The following is a 16,226-nucleotide window of genomic DNA, read 5'->3' as shown; positions in this document are numbered from 1 at the left end:
TTACTGTGGTCTTCAGCTTTTTTTGGTTCATTTCATAATTTCCATCTCTCCATTGATATTGTGTTGGTATATCATTTTCCTGGTTTCGTTTAGTTCTTTGTCCATGTTTTCCTTTAGCTCTTTGAGCATATTTAAAACCACTTTTTAAAAATATTTTTTTCCTGGTATATACCAGGTCTAAGCCTCCTCACTGATGGTTTCTAATGTTTTAATCTTCTCCTTTTCCTGAACCATTACATCCTCCTTTTTTTTTTTTTCTTTTGGTAATCTTTTATTGAAACCAAGACATTTTGATATTTTAATGTGTTATCACTGGAATTTATACTCCAAAACATCTTCTTTCAGCTTGTATCCAGTAAGTATACTCAAAACCTTAGAAGAACTTCATTGCAAATATATTTTAATATTTTGACATGTCTTTTATTCTCACTACATAAATACACATATATGCAGAAATTACCATAGATATAGGTAATTAAATAAAATAATTTTTATTTAAATTCAAGCAATGCAACAAGTTCTGTAGAAGTGAATTTTCAGATTGAAATTTACAACTTTAAGGAGAAATTTTCAAAAGAATTAACCATTTTGAAAAAAATTCTATCTAAAATTATATGTTGATTGTAAGTACAAACTCTGGAGTCAAACTCCATGGGTTCATATCCTTACTCCATCACAAGTTACTTAAAACTTTGTGCCCTGGTTGCCTCCTCTGAGAAATAGGTATAAAAACAGTAAGTACATCAAAGAATTGTGAAGAATTAAGTTACTCTATGGAAAGCTCTTAGAACAATATTGGGAGGATAAAAATTATTACTATTACCTGCCCAGATCAAATATTTCCTATTCAAAGAGTTTCTTGATAACGCATGACCATTATGCACAGCTAAAATCATAATGCGCCACAATAAAATAACTCCCTTAGACAGACTATTGGCCCTGGTCAGAAAATGGCCCCCGAATGCTAACCATTTTGAGTTCTTGTGTTTTTTATCACTTACTAGTCAATATTAACTTCTGTCAAGTTTTCAACTGCCTCCTTTTGGTGCTGGTCAGTGTGCTAACTCAAGCAACTTGAGCTAATTTTCACTTATAAAATTATTAGAACCACTTCTAAATGGAACTATCTGGGTAGGAGAATGACAGACTTCCCTCTGGGCAAAGCATGCATGTGTCAGCATACAGACTTGTAAGCTTAAAATTATAAGCTGTTTCTCATTTATTTTTATATTCAGGACCTAGTATACTAACTGGCCCAAGCTAGGCTCATCCGTATATGCTGTTCAGGCTTATTGGTTTTTTTTTTTAATTGAGTATATGTGTTTTGTATGTTTAAGGGACATTTGGGATGACATTTTTGGTTTTTACCAATATTCCAGATAGTTGTAGGTGATAAATATTTGAACATCAGACCAGGTAAATGAGAAATTACTGCATACTGATCTCAAAAAATGAGGCTAGATATTTAAGACTCCTACTATGTTAAAGAAAATCCCTATTTATTTTCATGTAAAATTAAATAACAACTCAGAATTTTAGTGTCAACTTTTCCCTTTTAATATACTAATGATAAGGGGAAGAGACTTGAATTGATTTTCTTGTAATTCTTTTTCCAGTATGTACTGTTAATACTAAAAAAGAATTTTAAAGTATTAAATAATGAAAATACAAACCAGCTAGTCAAAGACACAGTATATATTTTCAAATATGAGAGTTTGCTGTAAATAACCCATTTTAATAGCAAAGCACAATTACTGAACTCTATTAAATATATAATTTAATTCCTTGCACCTCAGGAAGTTAAGCAATCAAGAGAGGGGCACCAATGTAAATTAGAAAAGAGACTCAGTTATATATTTGGAAATTCATAAAGTGGGGCAGAATTTACGGCACAGAAACAAGAACTGAACTGGTGCTGATGGAAACATCAACTAGCTGAATGACTCTATGTCATTTAACCTCTTTAACCCTTTGCTCCCCAGTATGAAAAATATGGGGGATTAGGCAACATGACTTCTAAAATCTTTGCACTGTACAATGTCTTTTTTTAAAGTATCATTAAAGCATATGTCCTTTTAAAAAATCATGCCAGTAGGAAAAATATAAGCCACTTCATGAGTTACGCTGAAAAATTTTACCCAATATACTATTTGTAAAGCTGTGGAAATTATTTATTATTTTAACCTAATTAAAAGAATTACATATGAAGGCTAAACACTGGAATAACTATATTTGCATGGTTTGGAACTCCATCAGACTTCTTATCTCATTTGTTAAAGGTTACATCAGAATGATTTAAAGTAGATATTTCAATTCTAGCACATTTTAGAATAAACATGCTTAACATCTGTTTCATGAACTTCTCTCTAGGTAAACAGCACCAGCTTTTACTCTCCAGTGCCTGTTTGGGAAACAAGCAATAGGTTATTTGTAGGAGGCAGGTGTTTCCTTGCTAGTAAAATCATTTAGCCTAACCATTTCCTGATTTAACAGATTAGGACACTTCATCAAACAATGCCATTTAGTTTTACTACCTATTATTTGTTTGATGTTCAAAGCTCTTAAGATCAGGCAATAGCCACTGTAGATCAATAAAGACCATTAGATAATGTGTGTGCTTAAATTAGGGACAGCATCTGAGGCTGTCTCTCTTACCTCAAAGACAAGCTAGAATGTTATGCTCCCATGCTGCTGCTTTCTTATAGGCTTGAGGAAATAATGTCATTCAGATGGCATTTCCTCCTCTTGAACAGATATTCAGAACTAAGTTTTATACCAAAAGTTATTGAATGTGCACACCTGTAACACTGTGTAACAAACAAAAGCTCTATACATCCCACTTAGCTATCCAGTTACACAGTCCAGAGCCATGTAAGATTTATGTCAGCTCTTTGAGTAGTCAAAAAGGATATTCCCTAAGGGGGGTACAAGACATCAAATCTTCAAGGCTTGAGATCACAGCAGGTTTAATAAAGGAAGAAGACAGATGTCAATTTAAAAGTGGGAGATTATGGAATTAATTGTTAAACAAAAGACACACTGAGCAACATTTTCTCCTAATATAAATAATGTTAGGAACATATGCAATATGCACAAATACACTTATTTTTCTTTTAAAGATTGCTGTTATTTTAGACAATTCTTATTTACATTCAAAACAATTAACACACTTTAGGAACTTTATTAAAAAGCTAGGCCAATTGACTCCTCAAGGATAAAGCTTTGGTTAGAAAGCCTAACGAACAGGAATTAGGTTTGCTCCCCAAGTAAAACAGATAGGGATGGCCTATTCTAGATAAAGATGACCTGAGCTCTAATATCTCTTTCTTCTAGACTTCTGGAAGGGAAAGTGTCAGATACTGGGAAACTGCATTTACTTAGCAGCTAATGACTCAAGCAAACATTGGTAGGAGAAAGACTTTTTAGTTCTCCCTCTCTATGTAACAGTCTTCAGTAGGAGTTAAGTTTGGGATGGGAATGCATTCTTCCATAACTAGCTAATGTGAGCTTTCCTCCTTGTCCCCTCTCCCTCTGTCTTAAGGTACACAAACACTATCTCTCAGGAAGAGCGCTGACCACAGAGTGTAATGGAGCAGGAGACTAGGAAGGTGTATATTCTGGATGGAATACTAGAGATCTGCCCCCCAAATGAACAATGGACTAAGAGTACACCCAGAGGACCTAGATGCATTACACAGTGGGAAGCAAGGCTTATAAAATGCATATTCAGGGAAGCGGACTGGGCCCAGTGGTTAGGGCGTCTGCCTACCACATGGGAGGTCCGTGGTTCACACCCCAGGCCTCCTTGACTGGTGTGGAGCTGGCCCACACACAGTGCTGATACACGCAAGTAGTGCCATGCCACACAGGGATGTCCCGTGTGTAGGGGAGCCCCATGCACAAGGAGTGTGCCCCATAAGGAGAGTTGCCCAGCGTGAAAGAAAGTGCAGCCTGCCCAAGAAAGGCGCTGCACACACAGAGAGGTGACACAACAAGATGACTCAACAAAAAGAAACGCAGATTCTCGGTACCACTGATAAGGATAGAAGCAGTCACAGAAGAACACACAGCGAATGGACACAGAAAGCAGACAACTGGGGGGGGGGAAGGGGAGAGAAATAAATAAAAAATCTTTAAAAAAATAAATAAAATGCATGTTTATCTTTCAGTAAATAAAATATTTATACTTTTTTTCAATGAAACCACATTTCCCCTCCTGTTTGGATATCATTTTGTGGACATGACATACATTTCATATCTTACACTGAGCTGTATTAAAACTGCGGCAATAAGAAAATCTTTTACAGTTTTAATGAGCACATACACAAGTCAACACATGTATTTCAGTAGAAATACATGCTTTTCTAAATGATTAGAAACATTCTTCTTCCTAGACATTAAGCCCCTAGAGGGCAGCATCCATGTCCCATCCATCCTCACACCCACCCCTTCCCATATACAGTATGATACCTTGGCTCAATGTAGGCATTTAATGAATATCTGGTGAATGACTATTTGGATAGATAAAATGTGATATTAGAAAGTGTTTTAAGGGAAGTGCACTTGGCCCAACGGATAGGGCATCCGCCTACCACATGGGAAGTCCATGGTTCAAACCCCAGGCCTCCTTGACCCGTGTGGAGGTGGCCCACGCGCAGTGCTGATGCGCACAAGGAGTGCCGTGCCACGCAGGGGTGTCCCCCGAGTAGGGGAGCCCCACGCGCAAGGAGTGCGCCCCATAAGGAGAGCTGCCCAGCACGAAAGAAAGTGCAGCCTGCCCAAGAATGGCGCCACACACACGGAGAGCTGCCACAGCAAGATGACGCAACAAAAAGAAACACAGATTCCTGGTGCCGCTGATAAGGACAAAAGCGGTCACAGAAGAAAACACAGAGAGCAGACAATGAGAGGGTTGGGGGGGGGGAGGTGGAGAGAAATAAATAAATAAATAAATTTTTTACGTGTTTTAGGAATTTTGTGGTAGGAGCTGTAATTTTAACTTATAACTTTGATTGTTAAAAGAGTTAAGCTTGGTCTCATTTTCCATTATAAGTGTATTTTATGAGTAAATTAAGTTTGTAAATGTTAGAATAGCAAATAATTACAAAAGCAGTTACAACATTTTTTCTCTTTCAATTAATATTTTACTTTCTGTATGTCTTATGGCAAACAATTTCAAAACTGAAGTTTTGTAATAATAAATCCACAGATCCCTGCACTTTACTGCCTAAGGAGTTAGCAGTATGCCCACAAAGCCCAAGTCAGTGCTGAAAGAGGGGTACCCACACATCAGTAGAATTACTCATTTTCCTAAATGACAAGAAACACTAATCAATTTTTAAAAGTCAATTATTTCCTTGTTTTATGTACTCTGGTTAAATATTTAGAGTTTTTATTGCACATATGATATAAAAGAATATAAAATAATTCCCATCTATAGTATCATATCTTTAAACTGGTAGAATGAAAATATAATTTCAAAGTGATATAATCAGAAGTTAACAAAATAATACTCCTCACTAATTAAATGTAGCATTAAGTGGTTGTTGTTGATATAGTTAATAATCAAACTGAAGAAACTATTTGCAAACATGAAAAATAAAGACACAAAAAGCTAGCTGAAATAAACTTAGAAATGAATTATTCTTTAAAGACTAGAATGTACAGACTTATAAAATTCAGCACCCATTATTAATTGCTATCTTAAATGTTTGATAGCTTCCCATGAAACATATTACCTTTTTTTCATAAGTGCGTTTTAAATGGCTTTTCTCCATTTGAAACTTATTTTCTTGATCCTGTGAATGACAAATGGTTGTTTTTATTATATGTCAAATTAGAACTAGGGTCAATAAAATTGGTAATATAATGCAATCAGTTAGTTTCACTACAAATTTTATTCCATAATTTTGCATTTATTGAAAGAGCCCTACCTGCCCAATTGTCTAACCCACAAGGAGAAAGTTGAGTAGCTTTATACCAGAGGGCAGAAAACCTTACTTATATGAAGATGTTACTAAACTCAAAAGTACCAGGAGAAGAGATGCTTTCTCATCTTTAGGATGAAAAGATTACTTTAAAATGGCCAACTGAATCAATATGGTAATGATAAATCTGAAGTTGTATTTTATCCCACTCCCTAGTACTTTTTGACCACATGAGGAAAGGAAAGATTTAAAAGATCCAAAAGAAAGAGAGAAGTTATGAAAATGGGCAAACAATCATTTAAAAGGGGGAAAATTATTCTAAAATAATAATAGATTTATAAGGTTCATATTTTAAACTAACCTCAAAAAAGATTATTCAAATTAAAATTATTGTTCTTTATTGTCTCCATATATACTTCAGTACCCACTTTTTAAAATTAAAAATGAAAAATGATAAAATACAATAAAAGAATAAAAAATAGCTATATTTCTGAGTTGTTTCTTGTTAAGTGATTCATTTATGCTTGTAAATCAATGAAAGAAGAGGGGAGTTTTCATCATTGGTTTTCCACGTAAAAATATAGGACTTACCTTTAGTTGTTGCTTTCTTTGATGTTCTGATTCCTGCAACTGCTGTTTTAATTGACAGATGCTCTGTTCTAATTCTTCAATCATACCAGATGCCTAGAAGGATTATAAGGAAAATTAAGAAGCAGAATAGTGATTTTTGTACCATCCCTAACTCCTGGCAGAATAAATTTACTTTTTTTTCCCCTGAAAGTTCAATCAGAATTAAAATTACCTATAAATCTGAATGAAAAATGTTTTAAAAGAAAGTACAAAATTAACCTATTAAAGCAAAAACAAATAAATTTTGCATAATATTTAATGTTATGAAAATATAACACTGATGTAAAATACTAAATTTACAGAAAACTCTTAACTTTTAATTTTAAAACCAAATCCACTAAAACATTTAATTCATGAACTATCAAGTAATTGACTACCTTGGAATTGGAGGCATAGGATTCTCTTAGCAGAAAGTTTCAATTACCTGACACAAAACTGTGGGTGCAGAAAAGAGTGCAAAGGAGCTCGCAGATGTGCATGTGACAACACCAAAACTAAGGCAAAACCAAGATTTCAAAGCAATAATATATATAGTTACTCTACAAAGTGTATAATTAACACAACTGAGCACATTAAATGTGACAATGTGCTCATTAAATTGTCTCAGATTTTTGTTTCCTCCTTTAAGAAAAGATTACTTTTTTAAACATGTTTTGCATATTATAGAATTTAGTTTAATTAAATAATTACACTGCTATATATTTGATAGCATATATATTTATACTGCTATACATTTGATAGCATTTTTAATATTTTAAATGCCAATAAAATTTCTTGAGGATACAGTTATTTCAAGAATAAAGCAATGGAGAGACTAATTTCCGATCCCAAATAGTTAGTCCTTACCTGGCTCTCTATGGCTATCTGCCAAGTAAGAAATTATTTTCTGCAGCTTTATCTACTAGTATATATAATACCTTAGAAGCTGAAAGAGCATGTTCTTGTTTCAGAAGGTTTATATCAGCATCATATTTGGTCTGAAATAGTTTCATCTTTTGCTCATAATCATTTACTAGATAATCTTTCTCTTTATGCAGAGTGTTGCGCCTAAGAGCAATAAAAAATAAAATAGACTTCCATTATTTTTAGAATCAATCTCTAAAATAGAATTTTTAAAAATCAACCAAATCCAAATTCATTCTCTTTCAGCATATCAAATAAGTATCCACACGTTGGTCAACTTTTTAAAAGCACTATATGTTTCATACGTTAAAAAGGACCATAACCTACTGAAAGTAGTGGGGGAGAGCATATACTACAATGTAAACTATAATCCATGTGGTGCAGCAGTGCTTCAAATGTATTCACCAAATGAATGTGCCACAATGATGAAAGAAGTTGTTGATGTGGGTGGAGTGGGGTGATAGGGTGTGGAGTATATGGGAACCTCTTATTTTTTAATGTAACATTTTTTTGTGTGATCCATGTATCTTAAAAAAAACAATAAAAAAAGTTTTAATAGCATTACTTAGTTGGAAATCTCCCAAAGTTGAATGCACAAAGTGTGATTAATTTTTTTGAAATGCATTTTTATTTATTTATCCCCCCCTTCCCCCGCTGCTTGCTTGCTGTCTGCTCTCTGTGTCCATTCGCTGTGCGTTCTTCTGTGTTTGCTTGCCTCCCTTTGTTGCATCATCTTGCTGCACCAGCTCTCCACAGGCGTGGGCCATCAGCTGTCCATGGGTGCGGGCCAGTTTGCCTTCATAAGGAGGCCCAGGCCCTCCCATATAGTAGATGGGAGCCCAATTGGTTGAGCCACGTCTGCTTTCCAAATGTGATTAATTTTAACATAATTTATAGGGTCAATATCAGTACTTGATAGCCACACCTGAGAGATATCTGACATCAGACAATACCTTGCCTTTACTTCTTGTAATTCACTACATGTTATCTGGTAACATCTCTCAAGTTCCAATTTTTCTTGAATTAATTTCTGCCTCTGTAGATTACTGTTCTCTGCTTCTCCAGTCAGCTGCTGGACGCGGGCCTCCAGTTCTTTGACCATCTGGTTCTAAAAGAACAGGTCATTGTTAAGAAAGCCTCCAACTGACTTTACAACACTTGTATATCATTAAGTAGCCTGAAGAAAATATATGGCCTCCTAGAAATAGAAATGAAAAAAACACAAATGACACCAGTAAAAATTAAACAAACTTTCTAAATTAACCAAGTCTTAAAAAAATAAAAATTTTCTATCATGAAAGTAAGACCATTATGGTCATATACTTTCAGTCACTCAGTCATTCAACTCAGATATTTACTGAGTCTGGTACTATTCCAGGATTTAGGGACATAGCAATAAATTAGAGACATAAAGTCCCTATCTTCAAGAAGGTTACATTCTATTCATGTCTCTTTTGAAATTTAGATTTGTTAGGTGAGTACTCAGCAGTGTTCTATGCTCTTCATTTGAAGTTTTATAAACATTTTTTTAACTATAAAAAGAATGCAATAATATTTTTAAAAGGAAATCCATAACACTAATATTTTAACAGAATATTATCACAAAAGTACATAGGAATATTTTATTGCATAGTTGCAGAGTTAGTTTATAAAATTTTCATTCCTGCTTTTACCCTCTTACTATTTTTTAAGAAGCATGTCTCTATTTTTCCAGACTTCAAAATTATCACTTTACTAAATCATTTTCACTATTAGCTGATATTTGTTATTTTGGCTTTTTCACCTTTACAGGACTGCAACTCAAATTTTGGATAAAGGTATTTATGACATTTTAGGTACTTTATCTAAAATTAGGGTAAGTAAGTATTAGCTACAGAGACAAAACTTGATTTTCGCTCTAAATAATTAGACATCAGTAAGTATGAATAATGAGAAAAGATTAGTAAAATGTTCCAGTCAACCGTCCTTTTCCACTCTTACGACAATAAACTCTAAAAATAAGATTTAAACAGAAAATAATATTACAAGCCTGATATCCTTTCTTCCATTTCATTCTTTTTTTCATTAAAATAGGAAGTAGGCATAGGCATATAATTTAAATTTTGCTACAACAGCTTCAAAATCTGTAAAATGAGATAATTATATCGAACTTAAAGCATGGTATATAGATTCACTGTTTAAAATATATATAATTCCTGGCTCAGAGCCTTTCTGATGCTCAGATTTCTTCTCCCTGCATCCTTTTCACTTTTTTTCTTTATTAATGATCCTGTGCTTTAGGAGTTCCTTTCAGAGGACAGAATGAATTTTCTAATATAAATTCTAAACTCCTGGTTTCCTGAATATTAATTGACTGGAAGAAACAAAGAGAAAAATACATCTCCTGCCTTCCATTTTTAAATGGTGGAGTAAAGAAGATTTGTATCCCCTTCTTCTCTTGGAAATAACTTAAAAGAGCCAAGAAGTATTAGAAAGTAGAATGCAAATTCCATCTTAAGCCCTAAGAGAGGAACTTTTACCTCTGGCTATGATGCAGTAGCTTACAAGAGACCACACTCCCACCAAGAACAACTAAAAGGTACAAAAAAACCCCCAGCAGTTTAAAGGCAATGGAGAGCTTCCAAGACAGCCAGGACTTAAGGAACAGCACGTAAGGGAGTCAGAGGAAGAAACCTCAGAAAGAGGATTCAACATTATGGCAGCTGCCTTTACTCTTGAGGCATTTTCCAAATCTTAGAAGATGAGAGTGGGACAGAGAAGTCAAAGCAGAGGGTGGCCAAGTCATCCAGGACTTGCAGAACCAAGACTCTGGAGAGAATGGCCTGGAGAAGTGAGCTCCATGCAGGCAATTTTCTCAACATGTTTACATACATCAGGACAGGGGTCAAGAAATCAAGGTGGGAAAAAACTGAAAAGCACAGTGGTTTTCAGCAGTATTACTTTACTTAAGAGTCAAAAATTGGAGATGCCCCAGGAGGTGGGCCCCTAGCAATATTGCAGGCTATTTTGTGGGGCTTGCGCTATGGGCTACAAGGAAAGATGGTGAACAAGATGTACACCAAGACTTAAAAGACTAAAACCTAGCCCTGAGTCACTTCAGTTCCCAACTGGTAAAATAATCTGTCCCCATACTAGCTGCCTTGCAGAGGTTAAGGCAGATGCTCTCTGGAGGAAGATAACATCATCTAGAGCCTTTATTATTTTCAAATATAATGTCTGACACACAGTCAGAAAACAAAGGCATACCAAGAAATAGAATCAGGAAAAAAAAAAAAAAAAAGAAAGTCAAGATAGATAAACAGATAGACCAGATACTGAAACTTTAAAACCTATGACATTTGTTATCCTGACCCACAGTGTATTAGGAAGGCCTGCAAAATTCAATGACAATAAAATATAAATGCAGGAATACTCCAAGACAGGAGAGGAGATAACCCATATGTAGATCTTAAAAAAATATAGTCAGGGAAATGGACTTGGCCCACTGGTTAGGGCGTCCATCTACCACATGGGAGGTTCGCGGTTCAAACCCTGGGCCTCCCTGACCCGTGTGGAGCTGGCCCATGCGCAGCGCTGATGCGCGCAAGGAGTGCCCTGCCACGCAGGGGTGTCCCCGGCGTAGGGGAGCCCCACCTTGCGCCCTGTAAGGAGAGCCGCCCAGCGCGAAAGAAAGTGCAGCCTGCCCAGGAATGGCGCCACCCATACTTCCCGTGCCACTGACGACTACAGAAGCTGACAAAGAAACAAGACGCAGCAAATAGACACAGAGAACAGACAACCGGGGGGGGGGGGGAATTAAATAAATAAATAAATCTTTAAAAAAAATATATATATATATATATATATAATCAGAACAATTCTCCAAACTAACAGGCAAACAATCCTTTGTTTGGATCTATGTGAACAGAAACCCATCTTGCATGAAGGAGCAGGAAAGGCAAAGCTCAATGAAAACTCACACAAACCATATTTGCAGGAAGTAGTCTATGACTGATGTAGATGAAAGGAAAGAGACTATAGTATGAGCAGTCTTGCTGTGGTCTATACTGGTGGGCTATAGAGTAATAAATGCGAAAATAGTTTGCATAAAATCCTGCATGGCATGAGATTTCCTGCTAACATGAAACCTGGCCTTGGGCCTACATACCCAGAAACTTTTCTTTGAATAACTGGTCCAGAAAGAAAAATATGTTGAAAGATGAGTAATAATAATTTTTAAAAAGGACAACATAGAATCTATACAAATATACAGTGAGGAAATGGGAGGAGATGAAGAAAAAGCAAAATGCAAATAAAGAACATTTACCAACACAAAAAAACTTAATATGTGACAGATTAAAAACCATATGTAATGTATCATAAAGAAAATGCTTTAAAATACAGTTGATCCTCATTATTCATGGATCCATATGTGAGATTTGTAACCCCAAAATCAATACTCAAAGCATTTTCATAGTAATTCACAAACATGCACAGATCGATGAAAAATTTTAGTCACCCAACACACACATTCCAAGCCAAGATCAAATAAGCCGACACTCTATCTTCTCCTTTCAGTCTTACACTGTAAAGTGGTCTTTTTGCAATACACTTAGTTTCATAATTTTTGTCTTGTCCTTTTTCTTGGTGATTTCACTGTTTAAAGTGACCCCAAGAACAGTGTTGAAGTGCTATTTAGCATTCCTAAATACAAGGAGGCTGTGATATGCCTCGTGCAGAAAATCCGTGTACAATTAGCTAATATTTGTCCAGGCATGAGTTATAGTGTTGGCTGTGAGTTCCATGTTGATGAATCAATAATTTACATTAAATACAGTGTCTTTACACAAAAAAACACATATAAAACCAGGTTATATATTTATTGGTTGGTGAAAACGATGTGAGCAGAGGCTCACGGGAACCTAAATCTATTTTCCACAGGAATTCGGTATTTGTGGTAACTTTATAGAATATAACACCTGTGAATAATAAGAATCGATGCTATTAAAAAGTATTACATACATGCAAACTTAACAAATTTCTCCTCTATTTTAAAAATTGGTTGAAAAGTATATAAGGGTGACCTCCACAAGTGATGACACAGCTTTGTCCGTGTGGGACCCACGGAGGTGGCGCCTGCGGCTCTGGGACATCTTGGGCCATATCCACATGCTTATCTGGTTGTGAGTGAAAACCCAGAGAGAGACAGTTGTTAGCTGCACTACTGACAATGTAACCACTGGAGTTAGTGAACTTGAAAGATGTAGTTATAGATTTCACCATGGAAGAGTAGGTCCTGCTGGCCACATCCCAGAGAAAGCTGTTCAGAGATGTGATACTGGAGAGTATTAGCCACCTGGTTTCAGTGGGATGTCAGGTCTGCAAATCAGATATACATTCCCAGCTGGGAAAAGGAGAGGAACTGTGGAGAGGAGAAACAGTATTTTTCCAAAATCAGAATTTACAGGAGCTCTAGGAAGCTGTGCTTCAGGACAAAAAGCCTGGTCAGTGAGCGAGGAGGTTCTTGAAAATATCACCTTAAGATTTCCTTATGTGAGTTAATTTTTCTGGAATGTAGGTGTCGATATTGAGAAAATTTTCTACAGGTCTGGTCATTATTCCCATTTCCCTGTCTTTAACTTCCCAACCTACTAACCTTTTAAAAATATTTCTTATATTTCAATCTTTAATATATTTTCCAATTCCAATGTCATATAAAATTGTCTACTGCCTAAAATTTTCCTTAATTTGAATTCTTTCCAAGATAAGTGCCATATTTGAAACAATCATACAACCATGTGGGACTTTTCAACATTTTCATTTCCCTAATGTTAAACTAGCAATTAATTGTTTCTTCATTTGTTGCAGGCAAGGAATTTGGTTTTAGAAAACAAGAAATGTTATCTTTGCAACATATCTGCAGGGAAGGCATATCCACCGCCATTAATCTGGGTGTGAACCCTGGTCTTTCAAACAGATACCTGGGAGTAGAATAAATTAGGAATTCAGTATAATCTCTTAATTGTTATTTGGTTTTAAGTGCTAATCCAGAAAAATTCTGTGATAGTTTGAATTTAGGGAAAAATTAACTTGAATTCTTCTGTGTGCATGGCAAAGGGCATGCAGAAAACCTGGTGCAGTTGGAGATGGAGGTGTGCAAACTGCCAAGAAAGTCTCTGAATGGGATCCAGTTTAAAAAAGGATATGAGGGACATTCGCAGCTTTCAAAAATATTGCTTCCAAACTGCCAATGGGCTAAAGTTGTAACATAGTAATTATGGTGCAAATGAAGTAGCAAACATAAAGTGTTTTCCTGAACACCACTGGAAATGTACAGAATAATATTTAGGCAGTAACACCTGTATCTTCTAAATCATGGTATCAAGTATGAGTATGAGAGCAAGAAATATTTTTGTATAATATTATACTGGAGAGTAAAAGACTGAAAGCTTTCCTGCTGAGATTGAGAATAAGACAAGATGCCCACTGTCAACAGTATTATTAATATTGTGCTAGAGTTTCTAGCTAGAGCAGTTAGGCAAGAAAAATTAATAAAACGCACCCTAATAGGACAAGAAAAAGTAAAATTTTTGCTATTTGTTGATATAATTCTATACCAAGAAAAGCCCAAAATATTCACAACAAACCTACCAGAACTCATAGATGAGTTCAACAAAATGATGGAATACAAGACAAATATGCAAAAATCAATAGCAGTTTTATACACTACTAATGAGCAATCTAAGAAGGAAGTTGGGGAAAAAAATTTCCATTTACAATAGCAACTAAAAGAATTAAAAATTTAGGAATAAACTTAACCAAGGACATAAAAGGACTGGTATTCAGAAAATTACAAAACATTGCTAAAATAAACCAAAGAAGACCTAAACAAATGAAAGGACATTTTGTGTTCATGGACTGGAAGACTAAATATCGTTAAAATGTCTATTCTACATAAACGGATTTACAGAGTCAGTGCAATCCCAATAAAAATTCCAAAAGTGTTTTTTGTTTGTTTTTTTTTAGGCAGTACTGGAGATTGAACCTGGGACCTTAGACAAGGGAGGCAGGCACTCAACCACTGAGTTACATACACACCCCCAACCAACAGCATTTTTTATGGAAATGGAAGTTAATTATCAAATTCATTCAGAAGGCTAAGGGGCCCAAAATAACCACAATGTCTTTTAAAAAGAGAGTTGGAAGACTCTAGTTTCCTGGCTTTTAAGCATAATACTTAGCCACAGTGGTAAAAACAGCATGGTGCTGGCATAAAGACAGACATACAGACCAATGAAATTGAATTGAGAATCCAGAAATAGATATTCACATTTACAATCAAGTGATTTTTGACAAGGCTAACAAACCCACACAGCTGGGTCATAAGTCTATTCAACAAATGCTGCAGGGAGAACTGGATATCCATAGCTAAAAGGAGGACCCCTATCTCACTTCTAATACAAAAAATTAACTCCAGTTGGATCAAGGATCTAAATACAAAAGCTAGAAGTATAGAAGTCCCAGAAGAAAATGTAGGGAAACATCTATAAGATCTTGTGGCAGATGGTAGTTTTTTAAACCTTACACCCAAAACAGGAACAATAAAAGAAAAATATTAAATGGGATCTACTCAAAATTAAAGACTTTTGTACTTCAAATGACTTTGTTAAGAAGGTGAAAATACAGCTATTCATTGGGAGAAATTTTTCAGAAACCACATATCCGATAAGGCTTTGTTCTCCATATTATATAAAGAGATTATATAACTCAACAATTAAAAAGACAAGCAACCCCATTAAAATATGGGCAAAAGACTTGAACAGAAATTGTTCCAAAGAAGAAATACGAATGGCCAAAATGCACACTAAAATATGCTCAACATCAGTAGCTATTAGGGAAATTCAGATCAAAACTAGAATGAGACACCTTTTCATGCTTTACAGAATGGCCATTATTAAAAAGGTGGAAAACTAAAACTGCTGAAAAGGATGTGGAGATTCCTTTACTGTTGTTTGGAATGTAATATGGAGCAGCCTCTGTGCAGGACATTTTGGTGGTTCCTCAAGAAGTTAAATATAGAACTTCCATATGATCTGGCAAATAGCAGAAATGAAAGCAAGGATGTGAATAGATATTTGCACCCTGATGTTCATAGTGGCATTATTCACAATTGATTAAAAAATGGAAAAGACCTAGGTATTCAACAACTGATAAATGGATAAACAAAATGTGGTATATACATACGATGGAATACTATTCAGGTGTAAGAAGAAATGAACTTAGGATGCATATGACAAAATGGATGAACCATGAGGATTTTATGTTGAGTGAAATGAGCTAAACACAAAAGGACAAATACAGTGTGGTCTTACTAATATGACCAAATACAATGAGTAGACCATTAGAGTTGAACTATAAAGTGTACCTTACTAGGAAACGGAATGTGGGTTGAAAAAGGGGAGTGATGCTGATGGCATGTATAATGTTCAACAGGGTGGACTATAAAGTGGGGAGACTGCTGGACTTGGTGGCACACTTTAGTGAGTATAATCAATACTGCTGATTTATGAATGTGATTGTGGCTAAGGGGTTTAGTCTAGGGAGGTTAATGCCAGTTGAAAGAAAGCTAGATGATAATCTATGGACTCTGTAACATAGTGAACTCTGTTGTAGATGATAAGTGTGGTAAATAGTACAAATACAAGAATGTTCCTCGATTAAAAAGTATTAAGAATAAGGAGATTCATCTGGAAAATATAACTAATATAATGTATAGATTATAGTTAA

General features: G+C 35.3%; 1 protein-coding gene across 4 annotated transcripts in view; it reads right to left on the bottom strand.

Annotated features, from left to right (window-relative positions):
- The window catches only part of CEP112 (centrosomal protein 112), a 575,007-nt gene that overhangs the window by 401,330 nt on the left and 157,451 nt on the right, over positions 1-16,226 (bottom strand). For all 4 annotated transcript variants that reach the window (XM_058284590.1, XM_071210757.1, XM_058284587.2 and 1 more), the window contains exons 13-16: positions 8,414-8,568; positions 7,475-7,604; positions 6,519-6,611; positions 5,739-5,798 (exon numbers count right to left, since the gene is read on the bottom strand). In XM_058284590.1, coding sequence (XP_058140573.1) covers positions 5,739-5,798; positions 6,519-6,611; positions 7,475-7,604; positions 8,414-8,568 — 438 coding nt within the window. The remainder of the gene's footprint in view (positions 1-5,738; positions 5,799-6,518; positions 6,612-7,474; positions 7,605-8,413; positions 8,569-16,226) is intronic.

The sequence above is a fragment of the Dasypus novemcinctus genome, chromosome 21 (assembly GCF_030445035.2).
Source record: "Dasypus novemcinctus isolate mDasNov1 chromosome 21, mDasNov1.1.hap2, whole genome shotgun sequence".
NCBI classification, from domain to species: Eukaryota; Metazoa; Chordata; class Mammalia; order Cingulata; family Dasypodidae; genus Dasypus; species Dasypus novemcinctus.
Note: the sequence above shows the minus strand (reverse complement) of the source record. Positions and strands in the feature narration are given on the sequence as shown.